We start from the raw sequence: 22,106 nt of genomic DNA, 5'->3' as shown, positions 1-22,106 counted from the left end.
GCCGGGGCCCGCGGGCGCGGCCGGACCGCTGCGATGTGGCTCAAGCCTGAGGAGGTGCTGCTGAAGAACGCCCTGAAGCTCTGGGTGACTCAGAAGAGCAGCTGCTACTTCATCCTGCAGCGGCGCCGAGGGCACGGCGAGGGGGGCGGTCGCCTCACGGGTAAGGGGCGCGCCTGAGCTGGCGGGCGGCCGTTGCGGGTCGGGCCCGGACCTAGCTCCCCGCCCAGCCCTCGGCTCCCAGGCCGGTGCTGCAGAGCAGGTGGCGATTTCATGGGAGACGCCGGGCCGAGCCGGCCCTGCCGCGGGCTTGTTTTCCTTTCTTCTGCATTTCTCTTGCAAGTCCCCGTCGAGGTTGTGGCAAAAGCGACTCGCGAGCTAGTGCGTTTTTTTTCCAGGCAAGGCAGGTGCCTTCGTTGCCTGGTCCAGGGACAGCCTGGAGGCCAGACTTGCTCGGAAAGAAGAGACGTCGGCTGGAGCCTGACCCGAGGGAGCAAGGGCCCGGGGCGCCGGCCGGGGTGCTGTGCCAGGTGCCAGGGGGCTGCGCCCTGGCCGACGCGATTCGGCAGTTTGGAGGAGCACTGGGGGCTCTGCTTAGTGTAGCGGCTGGGGTCGCACGGCCAGTCCGCTGGCAGACCTCAGGAGGCCGGCCCTGGCGATCGGGATGGTCTGGCGTGGAGCAGGATGGTCAGAACCGAAGCAGTACCAATGCCAAGCTTGTAATCTTAGTAGCGAAATCAAGCAAGTCAGTTTCTCCCACCCCCAACCCCAACCCAAGAATGACAGGAGAAAAAGAGAAAGGCAAGCAAAATTTAAGAGAAACAGCATTCCCCCCAAAAGTTACAATCCAAAGCTCTTTGAAAAGCAAGCATTTGAAAGAATGGAGGCCAACTTCCATTAACTGGGACACCGGTTTAAGCAGATCAATGAGGGAACAATTTATTTGCCATTTTAGTTGCCGCTAGGGAGGCTATGTGATTTTCAAAATTTGGAATCTGAAATAAAAGGGACGTTCCATCTATCACCTCCTGCCTTTTACTGAAGAGACAGAGACCTGAGAGGTCAAGAAACAGGGCTTCGTGCCCTGGGTTCGCTGCTGGTGACCCTGCTGTCTGCCTTTTCTGAGGTGCCCATCCTGGGGTACAGTGTGGTGAGGAATGTGATCAGTAAGCCCTGCGGCAGCAGAACCATTTACAAGGGGGAATTGCCCTTTCTGCACTTCTGACTGGGAAGGAGAGAAAGCTGGCATTTGGACTGGTTAAGAAAAGCCTTCATTGAGCTGCAAGGAGTGGGAAGGGGTCGGTAGGTTGTTGGATGGCAGGCGTGGTGGGATAGTCGAGGAGTGTGATTGGGAGGAGTAGAGGATTGACGATGGTCCAGAGTGAGCAGTGGTGACAGGTGCGCAGCAGGAGGGCTTTCTCTGGGCGCTGCTTTGAGCTGTGGGGAGGGAGTTAGCGTAGGGGCCGAAGACTGTAGAGACTTGGTTGTGCCCCTGAACAGCACACTGGCACCTCATGTTGAGCTTTTGGGAAGTGGAGGTTGGTGGTGCCTTGTGAGAACTGCCAGAGGTAAAGGGATCAAGGACGAGTTTGCTTCCCCCTCATTTGAATGCAGGTTTTAGTGTGTTAAGCATAGCACCTGCCTCTCAGTGGCTTTCCTTAGTAGACAGTGAGCACGAGGCCTGCAGACGTGAAAAGGGAAATGTAAGGTGTGTTTGTCCAGCACTTGGGGCACTACTGCACACTGACTCTGGAATGTTCTTGTGGTTCTTTTGGGAAAGACTTCAGGTTATATACCATCAGCAGGGAAGACGCAGTGGGTAAGACATGATGCCCTATAGAGACTCAAGCCAGTTTTCCCCTAGGAGAGTCTGGGTTTGTTGTCCAGCGTCTGTGATGAACTCAAAATGAGGCCTTTCCCTTCCTGTTATGTTCCCAAGTCAAGCAGATCTTATGTTGTCATTGTACCTGTGGCTTTGACGTTATTTGGAGTTTGCTTTGGATTTATAGGGAATGTGTAGTTTTCTTAGTCTTAATGGCACAAGGATCAACCAAAAAGAGGTGGGGAAGATCCTGCAAAAAGTTAGAAGACACTGGATCTTGGAGATTCAGATATCCTGTTGCTCGTGGAAGGATGGCATCTCCCCAGAGCTGTACTCTTCACCTTCAGGCATTTAGCTGGGAAGCAAATGACATGGCCACGCCAATTGAGCAATCCTGAATTACCACATCCACCAACGGGCTGGTTTTAACGGGGCTCTTAAGAATGTTGTAAAAATCAAGACTAATGTGGTCGGGAGGAGAGCACTGTGCTGGTGGTGGCTTTTAGAAGATGTAGGATTCTAATTTGGCAGATTTTTAGCAATTTCTTTTTAAATCTTTAAAACAGATTAAGTTTACCCATAAAAATAATGGGGGCGGCCCTCCCTGGTGGCACAGCGGGTTAAAGCATTGCACTGAGAAACTAAAGCCACCTCCGCATGAGTTCGATTCCCGCCTGCCCCGGAGGTGACCACATGGCGTGGCGGACCTCTCCTGACCTGCCCGCTGCTCCCCTCAGCAGTGTACTTCGTCAATCTGCTTGTTCTGCTCCCCACTCTGTCTCTGGTGAATCCTCTCACCCTCCGCATCTCTGGCCTGTACCCCAGTTCTGTACGAATAAATAAATAAATCTTTAAAAAAAATAATGGGGGCGAAGATGATGTGCATTTTGACTGGTTTTAGGCTTTTCTATGGAGAGAGGCAAGTAGAGACAATTAAGGAAGTAGTAATGGAGTATCTCTTATTGTGATGCTAAATGTGTTATTAGATAGTAAAAACCTAAACATGTGAGGTCTCTGTTGGTACTTAAAATAATCTGACATGTTTGTTTCCCATCCTCAGAACTAGGTTTTGTTTCATTGAGGATTATAGTTTGTTTCCTTTCACACACACACACAATACACATCTCCAGTTTTATTTTCTTCGTAACTCTCCCTTTCCAGTATAGACTTATTTTGTTCATTGTTTCCCACTGACCTCACACCCAACCCCCCAAATTATCTGTTCTTTGACAGTAACTTTATGATGGCGCCACATAGGATATGCTCAGTAAACATTTGTAGGATGAATAAATGGATAAATACATGCATGAATGAGGGATCCCACTTTTTAAAGTTGGGTGGGAGTGAAGGTGCAGCTTTTCTTACTGAGGCTAACCTGTTCATGGGAACAGAAGCATCTCCTGTCTCTTCATTTTCCTGTTTACCTGGCAGTTTGACTGCTGAAAAGCTGGAGGTTTAGGGGGGAAGTAAAGACCTCCTTCTGTCTCTTTTTTGGATCTCTTTCTGAGAGGGAGGGATAGCAGCACCCACTTCTCAGGTGGCTTTGGTTTCCACCACCTGAGAGTGGTCTGGAGGAGTGACAGCAGGGAAAACCTTCCTCTAGTTAGAACATGGGATGGCAGAATACAGTGTTCTAAGATGTTTCCAATGCTCCCTTACAGAAGTGATTTTGCTGCCTTGGAAAGGAAGACGTTATTCAGTGTTCACTTGGAGACAGCCTCCTGTCCTTGGGAATATTTCTCATAAAGGTTGTCTTCTCTGGGAAACAGAGTGAAAGGGGTAGCTTTGGGGAGGCATCTCTCTTTTGTCCCCAGTGTTCTGTGAATCATTAGAAGAAGCAGCATAATTGTAACTTTAAAGACCAATATCACCACTGAGATGTATCCAGAAGGATTTTTATTTTTCAGGTTTTTATGTGCAGTTCTATATAACCCTGCCAAAAGAAGCTGGCACTTAAAAATTAGTAATTTGAATAAAATAATTATTTTCTACTTTTTAGAATGTTTATCTTCAGCCCCTGTTACAGACACTGCGCTTGTAGTAATTATGGGCCATTTACTTCTTAAACAGTTAGGGCTGCAGGAGGACATCTGGGATAGTGGGACACATAGGCTGTGGTGTCAAGATCTGTCCTTTGGTTATGGTGTTGAGCCGAGAAGCCTTGGGTTCATTTATTCCATTTCTTTAAGCTTTAGTTACAACTCAGCCTTAAGACAAGGACAATAATAAAGTTTATGTTAGAAGCTCAGAGGGTGTTTTTCACAGTGGCCGTACCATTTTACTTTCCTGCCAATAGTGCACAAAGGTTCCTGTTAAAATAATGTGTGGAATTAAGCAATATACATTAAGGACTGGCTAGTAGGCTTGAAAAACAAAGGCAAAATGCAGTTTTAAAAAATGAACACCAGGAAGACTCCTGAGAATAAAAGTAGTTTGTATTGTAGTGACGGATAGGAGACATATTTTTATCTGCTAGAAAGTGCAGTGTTTTATAAGTATAATTAGGAGATTATTTAAATAGCAATTTGTAAATATTGCCCAAAGGAAAGGCATTTACAGGATTTGGGTACAGGACATCTTTGACCACATTAAGTCCTAAACTTAATAGAGAGAATTTAATAAAGAGAACTTCACCTTGGTGTTCCTGTGTTGAGGGTGAGTGGCTGTGCCCAGAGTGAATTCTTTACTTACTACCCTTGGAAAAGTATGTCACTGTGCCACAGTGTAACCAGAAAGGTGAAATTGCTACCAAGGGTCACAAGACTTGCTCTTTTCATCAAAAGATTGGAAACTGGTGAAATCGAGCACAGATGTTGTCTGTCTAGACCAGGTTCTTCTGACACTGGCTGGAGTTCTGCTCAAGTAGCTGCGCATGACAATTTCATATCCTCCTCTGTTGGCTCAGTAGGGTAGCCATAGCATTTTGTAAACTTCCCAGATAATGGCTCTAGACTCTGAGCTTTGGTCCCGTTTCCCAAAAGAACAATAAAGAAGGATTCACAAATAAAGGAAGTCCTTTAATTTGAGGATCATAAATCAGGAGGATTACATAGGTAAGATAACATACATCTTTAAGGACTGATAAGCCATTAATGAAAAGCTTTGGGTTTTTCCAACAGTTGCATTTAATGAGAACATAACAAGAGCAATGCGTTTGTAATTAGAGAATCAAACAGGCAGGTACAAGCGTGTGGGTGGTGGGCTGGCGAGCTAGCTAGCCATGCAGCCTAATTGGAACTCTTCCCGAGAAAGTGAAAATGGGAGAGGCTGGTAGCTTTTAAAGAATTCATTTTCTGTGAAGAGATAGGGTTTTTTGATCTCAATTCTACATTTTGGTGGCATGAATAAAGGAGAAATTTATTTTAAGTGAGAGTAGAAAATCTGATAACACTTCCAGCACAGATTTCCCCGCTATTTTTTTGAACTTCAAATGTAGGAATGTACATTTTTCTAGATAATTATTTCCACAGTGATTGTGTGCTAATTTGGAGTTCTGGGAGCAGTGTGTGAATGTTCCCACAATTTGGCCAGTACTTTGGGATCACCAGAAATCTTACTTTTTTATCTCAGAACCACTGGGTCGCCATTTCCTTTATAATTTAAAGACAGACTGTCTTTAAATGTGTTTATTAAGTATTTTTATCTTTTCAGAAATGCTTGTGTCTTTTGCTCTTTTTTTTTTTTTTCCTCTCGGGTGCTCTCTGTGTGTGCATGTGCACATTCCACATCTACGAATTCTATTCTTTTTCAACTATGTTAAAAATTTCTCACTGAAGGACTTGGCTTTTTATTTTTGTCATGGGTCTTTTGTAGAAAGAACTTAACTTTTCAGGTAGTCTAGGTGTATCAGTCTTTTTCCTTCATAGTTATACTTTTTGTTACTTGCTTGAAGAAGAAAGTCTCAGACCTAGGATGAAAATGAAGGGGTGCAGTAAGTGAATCAATCAGGCTTTGTAGGCCACTAGCCTCTGTGGCTATCACCTGCGGCTTTGATAGTGCCGATGCTGAAGTGTGTGGGTGGGAGCACGCATGCCTGATTGTGAACACCTGAAGCATGGGTGGGGCATGTATAAGTGGGCACCCCTGAGTCTAAAGGTCAGGGATCTAAAGGCAGCATCATTCAGCCAGAGGACAGCTCTCAGAGGACACCCTAAGAAGATGGATGGGTGGGTACAGAAGAGGTGAGACCACAAGGGAACGCCCCAGATTACCCAGAGAGAGAGTAAAGATTTGTAGGGGGGCTGGGAAGCTCAGTTGCCTGCCTGCCTTCCAGCCCACCAGCCCCCCACTCTGCCTGGCCTAAGCCTCCTGACCCCCCCCACCTGCCCTGTACCTGGTTGTTCTACTACAAGGGGGATCCCAAGATGACAGCTGAGAGACCCTTCAGTTTTGATATTAAGAGAAGTGAAATGTTGTAACCAATATGTCTGCACCTATTAGAGGAATACCTGTATTCTAGGAGAGCATTGTGAGTGAATTGATAAAGGGAAGGCCAAATAAGCCAGAAATTTCAGGACAGTCATTAACGCCAGGGAAAATTACAAAGCTGTGTAGGCCAGGAAAAGTTTCCTAGTTTTTTTTAAAGAAGCAGTTACAATATGTAAATAGTGGCACATGCTCTAACCATAACTACTGCCCAAGTGTTGGTGGGAGTGTTAGTGGGCATGGTCAGTGAAAGGGGCTATCAGTCCCCCACTTCTGAAAGTGAAGCCAGTGCTTAAACTAAACATTCAAGAAGTCGCTATGTAAACATGTTCCTTGGAGATGTGAAGGTAAATACAAAATCAGTTAAGAGGTGGAAGTGTTTGCCTTTCGGGAGCTTGGGGCTGAGTGTAGAGAGGAGAGGGACAAGTCTCACAAGTCTTCTAGAATATATGCTGTTTTATGTGTCTGTAGAGAAAATACAGACAATCTGAAGTTTGGGAGAGGTGGCATTTTTTCCTTGTTACCAGCTCTGTTTTGGTAACGGGGATCAGGAGCGGCATTAAAGTCATGCCACATTATTGCTTTATGGAACATGATTGCTCCTGTACGCCCAGTGCTTCAGATATTCGTCCTCTATGACTAAATTTAGCCTTCAAAATGTCTAGCATGTGTGGGGTGTGTCAGTTTTACAGAGGTTTAAAATCTATTTTCAGAAGTGCATCTAATCCAGTCAGGTACCTTTATTTCAAATTAAAAGATCTGTTTTGGATTTTTTTTTCTCTAGAGAGAAAATATGTTTAGAGTTAGAAGTCTGATGTTTGTCTTTTGCTATGGTACTATAACTTAACCTATTCCTTCTGGGGTCTTAGTTTCTTAACATGCAAAACCAATAACAATTATTATACTTGTATTTGCATCGTAGTATGTTGCAAAATCCATTTACTTATATGTATTTAGAAAAGGAAAATCAAAAGAACATTGTATTCAACTGTGTTCTGTGGAACCTATAGTGGAGGAGGTGCTGGGGTAACAGTGGGGTGATTTTTTAAAATAATAGTTTATTTTTACATCACTTTTTGTCTTTTGCCATCTCGTTTGTAATCCTGCGGACTTCCCATCTCGGGTTCACCTGTGTACCATCACCATAGTCCTGTGCTCCTTGCCCCCCATTCCAAGGGGTGGGGTGATTTTTTTTTTAGGAATATAATAGTTTATTTTTACATCATTTTGTGCATTTTCCCCATCTCAGTTGCAATCCCCTTGGGCTTCCCATCACCAAATCACCCGCATGCCATCACCATAGTCCAGTGCATTTCCCTCGCCCCACTGTTTTTGATCCCATTCCCCACTAGGGGTGGGGCGATTTTTAAACCATAAAATATCGACTTATAAATGGTGGTAAGTGCAGGGGAATGTGAGAAGGAATAACAAGGGCACTGATTTAGTTTGGAGTGTCAAGGAGAGTTTCTCAAGCACCGGAGAGAGTACAGCTGAGACCTGTGAGGCATATGGATTGTGTTAGCTGAGTGAAAAAACTATTTGCAAAAGCCCTTTTGCCTCAGACTCCTGTTTTGGATAAAGGTAAGTGGAAGGTAAATGATGACTGTTCAGCCTTTTGCATCTTCAGCCTCTGAGGCCATCACCTGTGGCCTTGAATGCGGAGGCACTTGGGAGCGTGGGCCCGGGATATGCACGCCTGATGGTGACACCTGGGGTATGGTGTGGGCCTGCGTAAGTGGGCGCACCTGAGTGGAGAGACCGAGCATATTAGGGCGGAGTGCAGGGCCGTGCGTCAAAGATGGCGGAGAATGGCTACGAGAGGAAGAGGCTGTGAGGCACACCAGCGACAGCCTCCGCTGGAGGCTGGGAGACCTGCCAGCCCCCCGCCTCCGCCCCCTTTGCCTGCTGTGCCCTGCTGCCTGCACTACAGTAAGTTGTTGTGTCTCTGAGCCATCTGGTAAAGGCCAAAGAGGAGACACCGCAGAGGGGCCTGAGGAGTGGTCGGGGGCAGGAAAAAATGGGCAGTGTCTTCTCCCAGAAGTCAAGAGAAAAGTATATTCCGATAAAGGAGAGAGGGAGGAGGGATTAACTGCAATTTAGTACCAAACAAACCTTTAAGCTCTAGGCCTCTGGGAGAGCAGTGTGGGTACAGGCAGATTTGGAGCAGGAAGGAGCTGCAGACAAGGTGGGTGTGAGAAAGTGGGGATGGACTGTGAATGCAGCTGTCAAATGGGGTTTGACTGTTTTTCTCACACATTATTTGTCAGCTCATAGAGGATCTTTTGACTACAGGTGTGAATTTGAATTGCTGCTAAGCCTGGGGATGGGCAATGGAAAGGACTCAGGTAGGGTAAGGACATAAGGACACACGGAAGGCATCCGGCTGCTGGAGACCTCGGGGCCTTTTCCAGAGGAGTTTTGTTTTGGAAATGAGCACTGTTTGTCAGTGCTGAAAAAAAATTCTTCAAGGAATATAAGTAATGACCAAAGAATTAACTAATCTAAATCTTTCTATTTAGATTTAGATTAGTTGGATGTTGCTCTAGCCCCAGACAGTAGTTGTTCCACGTGGCTGAAGAAATTCTTTGAGGAGGCCACACAGCAGAAAAGCCTTGTAAGGTTACTTGCTTGGTGTCTGGTATCAGATGGTGCTGTGCTGAGGTGCCCTGGTGGGCCACCTCTGGTACCTTTGTTAGTGTCTGGGAGTGAGTGCTGGTGGGAATCTGATCAGGCTTCACTAAATGTTTTGATCAGACTCCATTTCTTGATCAGTTGAAAGTCTTTTGTTGTAAATATGATCAGAACCCACATGCTTTATTTCTAGAATGGAAAATACAAATAAAATATTTCAGGAAATAACAAATACTCACCAGGCAGTTTGGCTAGCCTGAATTGAGTCCATTTGACAAGGTTTTACACTTGTGACCTGATGTTTGGATGTAGGAATGCCCTAACAAGAAACTGATAGCATTCTTCAAATGGGATTGGCTTAGTGATAAAACTGCAGTTTCTCACTTGAGAAGCAGTATTTGCATGACAGAAACCTTATAAGGTTCAGATAGATTTAGATATTGCACCTACCATAAAAGTATTAGTCAAATGGATTTTGAGTTTGTTATTATGCTGTTATAATTAAAAACAAATTAAACTAGAGCAAAGCATTATGATTTTTTCCCAGAATATGTCATGTATGGTCTTCCACCTTTCAAGGACTCAAAGATTAGATTGGCAAGATTAGATTTCCGTAAACGCAGTGTTTAATACATACACACCTGCCTGCCTGCCTGCTGCCTGTGTTTCTGTTTTAACCTGTAGCTTCTCAGATTTTTTTTAGGGAAAAGAGTGTTTGGACACTAATTGAAGTTTTAAATTGGACACTGTTTAATGGCTGTGTGATGGCTCTGCCAGTTAACGTGGGGATTAAGTTCTAAAATATGCGAAGGATTGATAATAGCTAGAGGTTAAAAATTAGCCCTTGATATCAGTGTTGTCACCTGTCTTGGTAACCTGCTTCTGTTAGAGGTTCCTGGGAAGTTGGAACTTCAGCAAACAGGGACTTGTAGAGAAGCAGGAGATTCGAAACCCAGCGAGCTGGCACCAGGTCCGGGTTCCTGGTAGTGGGCAGCCTGTTTGAGTATTTCCCCTTTGTGTTTTGGCCAGTGCATGTTAACTTTGATTAGTTAAACATGAGTTACATATCCACTGTCTTCTAAAACCTGCAAGTTGAAGGAACAACTTGAGCCAGCTTCATGACCTGGTGAAGCTAATAATGAGTAATCTGGGAATTGCTACTCAGTGAAGGAGATGCTGCTGTTCATTAGAGCTGCACTTCTGATGTCGACTGCTTCAGCTTACAATGAAAATGTCTGCCCTGTTTTATCCTTATATTTTTGCTTATATTTGTTTGTCCAATGAAGTGTCTAGATTTGAGGAGAAAGGGGTCAAAGAATCTCTATAGAACTGGAAAGTTTTCTTTTAAGGTACTGTGTGTCCCACTGTAAAAGCTCCCTGTTTGATTTCACTTCTACAACTTCAAAAACCGATTTTGAGCATCTAGGTAGATAGCAAAAAGTTAAAATCACCTAATAGTAAATGATTAACTTCTTTGGGTTTCTGTAATTTTTAATTTCAACTACAGGCAAACCCAGAGACCTCTGATTGTGTTGATAGTGCTTGAAATCTTACTAAGCGTCAACATCAGAGACCCCAAAGATGAACATCCATTTATACCAGAAAGGGTATTAGCAAGCCTGTGTGTGTGGTGGTGGGAGTGAGAGGAAAGGGTGAATCTGAGTCTTGCATGGCAGATACACTCTCATTAGGAGAGAACAATCCCAGAAACACTTGGAAACACATTCTTATATTGCTACATGTGATTTTTGAAAAGTTTATTTGAAATTGTATAAATCAGACAATTTTTCCCATTACAAGTGACCTTTGATTAACATGGAAGTATTGAAGTGTGTGGGTCTACTTCTGTGGATTTTTTCCTAGCTTTGATTCACATTCATAGATTGGTGGTTGGTTGGTGGAATCTCTGGATACAGAATCTACCTTTGCAGAGAGTCAGCTATAGTTATGTGTGTGGATTTTCAACTACACAAGTTTGGCTTACAGGGTCAACTGTGCTTACAGTCTCAGAGGTATACATATTAAGTGCAGAGCAAAATACTAAGAATTAATAGAAGATCTGTAAGTTTGAGTAAAATATTTTAGATATTGAATTTTATTGATTAAAAATAACTAGACGCTTTTTGATCAAAATCAAAAGGTGAAGGGATAGGGACTTTTCAAATGTTAGGCTGTGGAAAGTACCCAATTAAGGAGACTAAAGAGACCTAATAATTAAATGTTACCCTTAACCCTAGACTGGGTCCTGGATTGGAGGGGGAAATACCCTACAGGGTGCTATTGGGCCCGTGACAAGATTGGGATAGGAATGCTAGACAAAAGTATCATATGTGTTACACTTTCTGAAGTTGATGATTCTGCTCTTGTTGGATAGGAGAACACCCTTATTTGTGGCGCAAGGGTTCCTTTCCAGTGATTCAGGAAAACAAATGTATGTGTAAATCATATTTCAAGAGAAAGAGAATAGTGATTGAGCAAACAGGGTAAGCTGTTAACTATAGCTGTTAATGATGGGTAAATCTGAATCCGGGCAGAGTGTATGACTGTCTTGTCCTATTTTAATTGAAGTTTTGTTACAGGCTTGAGAATTATTTCACTTTCTATTTGTAAGTAAACAGGTTTAAAAGAACTTGGAAGCTTCATCCACTTGGAGCTATTTTTACCCTGTAATAACAAATACAAAAAGTACATACAGCTTAAAACAGTTATTTTTCTTACAGAAATTTCCTAAAGGTCTTATCTGTTTGAACTAACCCACCCACTGTCTTTCTCATTGAAACAACCACTTTTATAACTCCATTTTAAGGAGCTGAAGTCTCATGGGGTTCTAGTTGCTACATGTAGCAGGACAGGTTGTGTTTGTCCCGAGCTGTAAGTGATGTTGACACAGGACTTCCTAATGTCATCCGTATGTGTGACAGTGCTGGTTTGGCCTTCACTGTGGTCATTAAGCAGTTGAATTTTAAGAGAATCAAGTCTTGGAAAAGACGTTCATTCAACAGGTATTTACTGTGGGCGGCCTCCTCCTCCTACCTGGCTCTCGTCCAGGCGGCCGGCAAAAAAGAGTCTGGCCCTCAGGGAAGTTACTCTACCCTAGTAATTAAATGTAGAGCGACTCTATGCTAGTCGTTAATTAATCCAGAGTAAATCTAGTAATGACTATAGTAATTAATCTAGAATTAGAGTTCTTAAATGTGCACTGTGAATCCCCTTAACTATGCTAGGCTGGGCATTTAAATTGACTTATTAAAACATTTTGTGTTGTCCTTAAACAGACATTAATGTTTGTGTCCTTGGCCTTAAAAACTGAGATACTTAAAGAGGTAGCACCTTTTGAGGCTCCTTTATGTTCTTGCCTGCTTTAGGTGCGTTATCTACAAGCTCTGCAGTGTGGCCTACAGAATTGTAGCTTCTGTCCCTTGAAGTCTTTGACTCCTTTCTCTCCTCAGACAGCATGTGGCGTGCCCGTAAGCAGAGCTGGTTGTGGGACCCCTCACAGTTCTGCCATGGCCTGGGGTGTGAACACTGTCTTGAAGGCCCAGCCCTATTTCATTCTGAGAAGTATTGGCACAGCTGGCTCCTGCTTTTGCTTCTGGGGTCCCTTCCCAGACCCCCTTTCCCTTTTGTGAAACAGCAGCCTTCTGCAGGTGAAGGGACAAAGTGGCTCATGTCCTATTTAAAAATTGCCTTGTATCTATATTAAAAGATGGGTATTTGCGGAAGCTATTGTAATCATTTCACAATATATGTAAATCAGTCATGCTCTGCTCCTTATATTTATACAGTGTTTTTGTCAACTAGTTTGCAATAAAACTGGGAAAAAGTATCCTTGGCGTCTGTGGGTTCAAGGCTGCTGGTTATGACAGTGTGGCTTCTGGGACTCTTGGTTTTCTTTGAGGGTCTCAGTAGGGTGAAGGCTGGAGCTGGAATTTTGGAGACCATCAGCCTGTATTTTATAATAAGGTTTCTAACTCATCTGAGACAGAAGTGCGCTCACTGTGTTGGCTAGACTGAGAGTAGCCCTTTTCTAGAAGGACAGAGGGAATCCTGAAACATGAGTTCCCAAGTAATACACATAAGATAAAACTTAACCATTTTAATCACTTTAAGTGCCATTTTAAGTGTCACTAAGTATTGTACGTTCACATTGTTGTGTGGCCATCTTTGCTGTAGGCTCTCCAGAAATGATTCCACCATCCTGAACTGAGACTCAACCCATTAAACTCTTAACTCCCTTTCCCCCAGCCTCTGGAAAGCGCCTTTCTAACTTTGTGTATATGATTTTGACTATTATAGGTCCCTGACATAAATGTAATCACACAGTATTATCATTAGGTGATCGACTTATTTCACTTAGCATGGTATCCTCCCAATGCCTCCACTTTGAAGCTTAGGTCAATTTCCTTTTGAAAACTGAGTAAGTAACATTCTATTGTATGTCTCCACCACATTCTGTTTCTCTGGTCATCCCATGATTTTCTGCTGTTGTGAACAATGCTGCTATGAACATTGGTTTACATGCATTTGTTCATGTTTCTGTGTTCTCAGTTCTTTTAGATATAAAACCAGAAGTGGATTGCAGGACCACAGGTAATTCTGTATTTAATATTTTGAGGATATGCTAATTTTTTTTCCTTTCTAGTTTGATAGCATAGCGATCAGACACAAAATTTCAAATCATCACAAATTTATTGATACTTGTTTTGTCACCCAGTATGTGGAGAATGTCCCATGTGCAAGTGAGAAGAATGTTTATCCAGCTTTTGGGAGTGTTCAGTGTCTTATAAATGTCGAGTAAGCCCTTGTGGGTCTCATTCTCTGTTTAAAACAATCATTTTCTTTTTTTCCCCTCTCTGATTGATCTTTGCATTTGGTGAAAGGAGTTTGAAGTTCTCATACATTACTGTGTTGCTACCAGTGTCAGTTTTCATATTCGACAATGACCAAATAATTTTTATTTAAGAGTAAGGCTGACTTTTATTTTTCTCACCTGTCTTTTTTTAATTTTATTTTATAACAGTTTATTTTTACATCATTTTGCACTTTTTTTTTTCATCTCAATTGTAATCCCCGCAGGTTTCCCATCATCAAGTCACCCGTGTGACCAAATAATTTTTGATGCTACTTCATTTGGTGACTATAAATTGATGAGTGGTGTGTCTTCCTGATATATTGTTCCCTTAGTCATTTTGTAGAGTTCTTCCCTGCAGCTCGTTACCGTTTTTAGTTGGGAATTTATTTTATCTAATATAAATTTGACTGTCCATGCTTTTTCTTTAGGTTCCATTTCTTGCAGGTTTCTTTAACCAACCTGCTACATTTAGGCAATGTTTATCTCTGGAGTGGAGGTGTGTTTCCTGCAGCACTGGATTTTTGTATCTAATTCTCAGTTATCTCCTGACTTCTGCAACTTGACTATGGAAAAGCCTGTATTCAGCTTGTTACAGTTGTAATCCCAGGCCTTGTCTTCTATTTCCTGAATTCTCTGCCTGGCTCTTGAAATTCACTTTTCTTCTTATTCAAGTTGAACAGAGAATTGACGAGAACTAAAACTTCTGTAGAGATGCATTGCAATTCAGTTAAAAAAAATTAAAGGCATTTTCAGGTTTATCATTAAGTCATTTGTTTGCGTTTCATGTGATTTGTCTTTCATAACTGAGATGTGGAGTGGAATTACTAAGGTTAATTTGGATTTTTCTGACATGTTCTCAATTGCATTTATAGTTAATTTTGTTTAGTGATGGGAAAAGAATAGGGCTACTAGAATATTGAAAAGGGAAGGAATCTCATTACCTATATGACCTTGGATCTTAATTTGCTGTAAATAGAGACAATACCTAATAGTTATAATAGTAATTGGAGAAAGCTGGTTCTGAAGTGCTGGGGTGGGCTTGATAGCCACTATGCTTAGTTTTAACCTTAGTCTTGTCAGTACTGCTTGTTATAGAATGAGTGGAAGTTTTATGAGAGGATGTATGATGGCCCTTAACTGTTGAAGGATGAAAGAGCAGCAGTGGGATGAACCTGGGTCAGAACTTAGGAGCTGCCTCATCTATGCAGTCACCTCCCAATGCTGTGTAAGCTTACCTATATCATGAGACAGATGCCTCACCTGTCAAATGGGGGCGAGGGGTCGTGGTGGACCTTTTCATCTCTGTAGTTGCTTGTGACTCTAAAATTTTAGGTCAGCCATTCTAAAGGATTGTGTTGATGCCCAGTCTTCTTACTGTGGAGTCCTTTTCTACAAGTTTAAATCTACTCTCTGTCAGTGGTGGACAAACACCCTACTGTGTGAGGTGAACTGAAACTTTGACATTCTAAGATCTTTCTCTTTGTGACCAGGTTTGGTCCAGAATTTCCTGTTAACTGGCTGGGATAGCAGGTCTCTTGTTCTAGCCAGGATTCAAATACGTATGAGGAATAAAGCCTCAAGCCCCTATGTCCCTGGGGTTAGTATCTAGCAAGGGAAAGGGGAGCAGTCCTCCCAGCTGGGAGAGCAGAGGAGAAAATGGGAGAGACTGAATAGAATGAAGCTGCCTTAAAGAAATGAACACAGACGTTCTGATCTGTACACGTAGGACTTGGACATTTGTCTATAATTTGCCTTATTTTTTTTATTCCTTTCAGTTGTCTTAAGTTTCTACAAAAAGAAAGCCAGCTTACAATGCTTTTTTTGTTCAAATCTTCCTATTTTTAAAACAAGTTTACTGGCTTTGTAATAATATTTTTTGCTTATTGTATAGCAGTTTTCATAGTGCTGTCATCTACTTTGTTACTAAATCTAAAGATTTGTCTAGGCCACTTGGTATCCTTATTTTGCAAACTGAGTTCTGTGTGGCCATCTCATTTGCCAAGCTGTTGGTACCATAGCCCTGGTGTCTTATCTATTGAGCTGATTAGTCAGTGGCATTCAACAGGTATCTATAAAAGTCCATACCTACCTACACAGCAGAGATGCTTGTGATTGAGAATTTTTACCCTCAAGGCATTATAACCTAATAAGAATCTCAAGGGAAGAGGATGGAGTTTGTTCGCTACCTATAATTAATGCCAGTAATTAAAATGTCTTATGAATGAAGGATGAGTACAGACTCAGATGGGTTTGGGGGGTTCTGAATTTAGTATATGCATATTGATTACAAGGACAGAGGCATCAGGGCAAGGTAACAGTTTTTAAACAATACATTTAAATATTTCACTGGACTCTTAACAGAGCTACATCATTTAAAAATGTGTATATCTCATCTCTGCAAGTGATTTCACCCTATTATTAGGGGTATAAAGGCAGGAAACTCTGCCTGTTTCTGATCTTGAGGGCTTGTGATTTGAGTTGCTTTTTGTAGACAATAAAGGCATAGGTTGATGCAAGACTTTCTTTGGAACAGAAGGAAGGATTGTAAAAATTCTAATAGATTAGAATCTACCATGCTTTTTTGGGGGGGGGGATTTCTGGTAGCAAGATTTAAGAAAAAATGTATGCATGTTTTCTGAAGTTCCTACTTTGTAGTTTTTAATGAATTTTTGAAAATTAGGGTATCTAGGCTTGATATGTGGGATCTCGAAAATGAGATGTCTGCTATGATTTAACTTCAGTGGCTCACTTTGCCTACTCTTAGAAGGGAGTGGCTGTGAATAACAGGTTCAGGAATGTGGGACAGTGTTTTCAGAATCTGAACTCTGGCCTCAGGCACCCTGTGGGCTCTGGAGGTGCTGTGCTGCAGCCTATGCTTGCTGGCTGGATGAGATGATTGGTAGAGGACCAGGTGGAAGGCAGCTCAACTGTTTGCTGAATGCATCTGTCATGGAAGACTGCTTGTTTTTTAAGCAGGCATAAAAATACCATTTGCTTAAAGGAAATGAATTTGCACACAAAACATCATAAGCCCATTCCTTGGCCATCTGTAGTGTTTATCTGTGAGATAGTTGGTATGTTGAAGGACTTAGTTCTAATGCACTCTGAGAAGGCCAGGGCTATGCCTCTGTGCTTTGAAAGCCAATGTAAAGGAGTAGTTGACCTGTCCTGCGGCTGGGGGGAAGACTTTCATGTCTATTTGCGTTGAAGAGGATTGCTGTCCATTGTATCCTTTGTGATCCCCTAATTGTAGGATTTTCCCCACAGCTTCTTACCTAATCATCTTTGAGTGCTCTGCAGCTGGCAGACCTAGGCTTTGTACTGAAAAACAATCACATCTTCAAGATGGCTGGAAAAAGTTGTCTGTTCCTTGAACTCAGTCTTGTCTTATGGCGGAGCTACCGTGATGGTGGTGGCTTCTCCTGAGAAATAACCCTAAGTCTTCATCTGTCTGCTCAGAGTTTACTTAAAACCCTTGGCAAATCTGGTCACTCACTCTAGCAAACTGACTATGAATTAATATAAAGCTTTCCCATTAATTTGAAGTTCTGTTTGAGTATTTTGAGATTGGCAGGAATAGAAATAGGATCATTTTTATCTTGGTTAGCCTGCAACTAACCCTTCAAACTATCTAGACATTGTTTTTAGGAAACAGAAACATTTCTTGTAGGGTCTTTAAAAAGGAAATGAACTTAGACACATAGCACTTAAATGCTGTATTTATGTGATAATGAAAATACTTTCTAAAGTCGTGTATAAAGAGACAAAAGGTTTGAATTACTTTTCAGTTGTTGGAAGTCACAGCAAACACCTCCTCTCTGTTCTGGCAGCTGCTGTGCCGGATGCTGTGGGGGACTGAGGGCTGTAGTCCTTGCTCCGTGGGTCGTTGGGGCCCCTTTGCTGGATCTGAACAGCCACTGTCTACCAAAGTAATGCACCCTCTTATTTAGGTAGACCTTTTTATAAGCTGCCAAGAGGCCATTTAACAGGTAACATATTCATTCTCAGGAGGAGTGGTTGGCATTGCCATCTGTACATGCTTAGAAATGCAGAGCTTTACACACTGTTTGGGCTTAGGGGTTCAACCCATCCCTTCGTTTACCTACTTACGCTTTGGTTTTGGAACATGCTTCAGATATCGCCTCGAACAAGGCCTCCCTACTAACTCTGGTCACACCTGCCTTGAATGCTGGCTGAGTACAGGTGCTCGTGGGCAACAGTTGCAGCCCTGACAGCACTATGCATCAGGCTCTCGCCCCTTGGCCCTTACGCCCTGTCTGTCTCTGGCTCTCCTGCTCTGCTACATGCATTGATTTTGTGTGTTCCTGTAAACACGTGTGTGGCCTGCCTTCTGCTGTGCTTCTCACCTTTATTTGCTGCTCTTTTACATTCCCATGTCACATTGCTGCATGCTGCTGGCCTTGATGTTTTTTCCCTGATAAATTCCACTAAACAAATGTATATATTCCTGGCTGTGACAAAACATTTTATACATTGCTCAACATTTGGCACCACTGTGAAGGTCTCATGGGGTGCTGGTGTGAGCTTCACTCGGGTGAAAACCATACGTTGACCCACCTTCAAAACAAAACACTCAGTATAGTTGTATTAAAAAAGCTGGTCATAGTTTCAGTCTTTAGAAAAGAAACAATAGAAACATTTTTTGTTAATGATGCTTTCTCCCATAATCCTATAAAGAATGCTAATGATAGAAAATTGGGAAAATATAGGGAAAAGGAGAAATTTTATACAATCAAAGGCATACTGTATATGTATTCTTTAGCCGTCTTTAAAATTTGTTCATTCACTTTACTTCATTTCAGCCACAATTATTGCATAAACATCTAACACATGCCTTCCCTGGTGGAGGGAGACTGGGAGAGGTTCTGTACGCATCTATGTTTCTTGTATGCCTTCTCACCCTCTAGTATGGCCTGGTTTTAAACATCAGATCATTAGCATTTCAAAATGAGTCAAACATACTTTGTGTGTGTGTGTGCCTTGGTATGGCTTCTCACCTCAGTTCTACATTGACAATTTCTTCCTGTGGGTGCAGCTGATCGGCCCTCCTACCCAGTCTGCCTGCGGGGGAGGATGCCCACCGAGGCCTTAGTTACCTGTCCTTTGTGCTGTTGTTCACTTCCTTAGGTCTGTCTGGGAATGGGCTAGATCCTGGTGTTTTGGATGACAAAATTGAGCTTGGAGAAGTAGTTGCCGTCACTTCTGCGTCTGGACTTAGACTGTGCCAAGCTATTGAAAGGACTTGCTCACTGGTGTACAATTGTTAAGAACAGCCTGTTTTTACTGCATCACCAGTATTCTAACAGGGGATGGTGAAGAGATCTACTGAGGGTTTTACTAAGTGCTAGTGTTTAAAAATATGTGTGAATGGGGCTCATATTCCTGTTGGACAGTCCTCAGCATATTCTGCCTTATCTCGTGGTTTTCTTTCTCTTCTTTTGAATATTAACAGTGTTGATTGTAGTTTTGTATTGTGTACCTGATACATCCCCTTTTCATCATTTCCTTGGTGGTAGGAGTAGTTCTGGCAAAGTTGATGGTTTATCTTGCTGTAGGTGACTTGATTTTGTGTGTAATCCTGTAAGAAGTATTATGCCTTTAAAATTTTTTTTCTTTTTTTTATAAAGAATATAAACCCCTTGGCCCTCCCTGGTGGCGCAGCGGGTTATAGCACTGCACTAAGAAGCTGAAGCCACTTTCGCATGAGTTTGATTCCCGCCTGCCCCGGAGGTGACCACATGGTGTGGCAGACCTCTCCTGACCCACTCGCTGCTCCCCTCAGCAGTGTACTTCGTCTATCTGCCTGTTCTGCTCCCCACTCTGGTGAAGTCTCTCGCCTCCCATGAGCCTCTGGCCTGTACCCCAGTTCTGTATGCACAAATAAATCTTTAAAAAAAAAAAAAAAAGAATATAAACCCCATAAAGAATTGGGTGCAGGTAGAGGTTCAGAGGGATGGCTTGTGGGTTCAGAGACAGATCAGGGAGCAGAACAGGCAGATTGATGAAATACACTGCGGAGGGAGCAGCAGGTGGGTCAGAAGAGGTCTGCCATGCCATGTGGTCAACTGTGGCTGGGGATTGAACTTGCACTGAAGGGGTTGCCACTCGCTTGCACTGCTGCGCTTTAACCTGTTGTGCCACTAGGGAGGGCCCATAATAGTTTCTTAAAGTTATTGTAATAAAGAACCACAAGCTAGATTGCTTAAAACAGAACCACAGCTACAGGATTTGGAAGCCCAAAATCAAGAAGTAAGCCGCTGTGTTTCTCTGAAACCTGTAGGGGAATTCTTCCTTGTGCTTCCTCTTGTTGGTGGTGTTGAGAAATCTCAGGGCTCCTTGTAGCTGCATAGCTGCATACTCTGCCTATGTCATCCCCTGGGATTTCTCCATATGGCTCATTTCACATGGCTGTCTTGCATGAGGATACTGGTCATTAGATTAGGGGGACCACCCTACTCCAATAAGAACTCCTCTTACCCAATTACATGCAGTGGGCGTAGTTCCAAATAAGGGTACATTCTGAGGTTATGGGAGTTAGAACTAAACACCCTTCCTTGGGGTGAGGGTGCACAATTCAACCTGTGACCTATGTGTGTCTAGGTGCTTTGCATTGTGTTTCCGTATAATATCCATGTAGACCTTGTTGGGTAGACAAGAAAACAGACTGACAGAGGTGAAGATTTTTATCTAAGTCACACAGCTAACAAAGAAGTGTCAGGATTCATACCAGAATTTGTTATTCTAGACCCACACACAACTCCCCTAGTTTAGACCCAGCAGGTGTTCTTGGGGGCTTCCTGTGGAATGGAGTCTGCTGGCTCTTCTCAGGGCATTGGGGATGTTACTGGATCAAAGTGTTCTAAGATAACACTTCCTGCCCTCTTCTTCCCCAGTGAAATAAATAGCACCCATTTACCAGAAGAAAACATAGAAACATGGAAGTTTGAGTTGGTGGGGATTTTTCATAAATGTATTTCTACTTTTACCACTCTAACAACTTATAGTTCTTTTAAATGATATAAAGAGTAGCTGTTTAGAGTTTGGCTAACAAACACCCTACCCTTCTGAAAGTTGCTTATCTCTCTTTATGTCAGCCTTATCTGAAGAACTTACCTGCTTTCTTTTGGTGACTAGTTTCTTTAATACACAGAGCTGGGTCAATGAGGTGTCCCATTTCCATCATTACCATGGGATGTGTGTCTGCAGAATAAATCTCAGTAGTTTGCAAACAAGTTCTATGCACTGACTTGTTGCTGGGATTCAGAGTCTTGAAGGCCTCAACAATTTTTCCTAAATGGAAGACTTTGGACTGTTAGATTTCAAGATCAGAATTCCTAGTAGAAAATTCCTGGTAATAATAGAAACGAGTCTGAGGAAGTAAATTGCTGCTGCTGCACAAGCTCCTATTTCATCTTATAAGGTTTTAATTTTATTTGATTTTTTTTTTCAAATTAAAGGCTCCCAGTCCCCCTCAACCCCCACCTCTCTCCTCATGGGATCCTTGCCCAGGATGTTGGCAGCCTCTTAGATTCAGAAGGAAAGATTTTCTTTCTTTTGTAATGTATTTTCATTTTATTTATTTTAAATGTTTTGTTGCTGTATAACTTACCAACATTATTCTAGTTTCAGGAGAAGAACGTAGTGATTTGTATGCACTGTGTCATGGTTCCCATAATGGTTCATGTACCTTTTCTCAGCATTTTTCAAGTTTGCTATACAAAATTGCCAACTCTTTGATTTTTAAAATACATGTGTTTTCTCATAGTGAAGAAAACTTGTTTGGAATTTAGCCAGCTGAACTCCATTTGAATGATCTCGATTTTGTCAGCAGCATCTAAAGCATCCTAGTCAGGAGTCAGTGGAACACACCTGTCTTCTGTCCTTCAGGTGTCCTTAGGTGTCACCTGTAGCTACGCGGGTGTCGCGGAACTTCAGCAAGCACAGCCTGTTGGATCTGTGCTTGGCTTGACATCCTCAGTGAACACCAGTGGCTTGTTGTTGACTTTCGTCTTCACTCCTGATTCGGTGGTTAGGAGGCTTCCTGGGGGCGTAGTGACCATGCCTGTTTCTCCTGAGGACACTCTTTCCAGGATATTTGGGTTATCTTTGCCCCCCCCCCCCCTGCCTTTAGCCTTTGGAAGGTGGGTGATGATGCTCAGAGACCTTTTTTTCTTTTGTGATTGGCCTACTGGTCAGCACTGTGGGAGTAGGAGGGGCTTCCTTTTTTGCTTTGAGCACTGTCTTTGTGAAAAGCTGCAGTAATTTTTAAGGGGTTATTTTGACTTTAAAAAATTTCTCCATCTCGTTCCTCAAACTGCTAAACATGGAGCTTCCCTATGACCCAGCAATCCCACTCCT

At 42.7% G+C, this 22,106-nt stretch overlaps 1 protein-coding gene across 2 annotated transcripts in view; it reads left to right on the top strand.

Annotated features, from left to right (window-relative positions):
• The first annotated feature begins 6 nt into the window (after positions 1-6).
• The window catches only part of TBC1D8 (TBC1 domain family, member 8 (with GRAM domain)), a 91,157-nt gene continuing 69,057 nt past the window's right edge, over positions 7-22,106 (top strand). For both annotated transcript variants that reach the window (XM_004686168.2, XM_004686167.2), the window contains exon 1: positions 7-160. In XM_004686168.2, coding sequence (XP_004686225.1) covers positions 34-160 — 127 coding nt within the window. In that variant the 5' untranslated portion in view covers positions 7-33. The remainder of the gene's footprint in view (positions 161-22,106) is intronic.

The sequence above is a fragment of the Condylura cristata genome, unplaced genomic scaffold, assembly GCF_000260355.1.
Source record: "Condylura cristata isolate star-nosed mole 26May11 unplaced genomic scaffold, ConCri1.0 scaffold00020, whole genome shotgun sequence".
Lineage (NCBI taxonomy): Eukaryota > Metazoa > Chordata > Mammalia > Eulipotyphla > Talpidae > Condylura > Condylura cristata.
The sequence above is the reverse complement of the archived record's forward strand: the minus strand, read 5'-3'. Positions and strand labels throughout refer to the sequence as shown.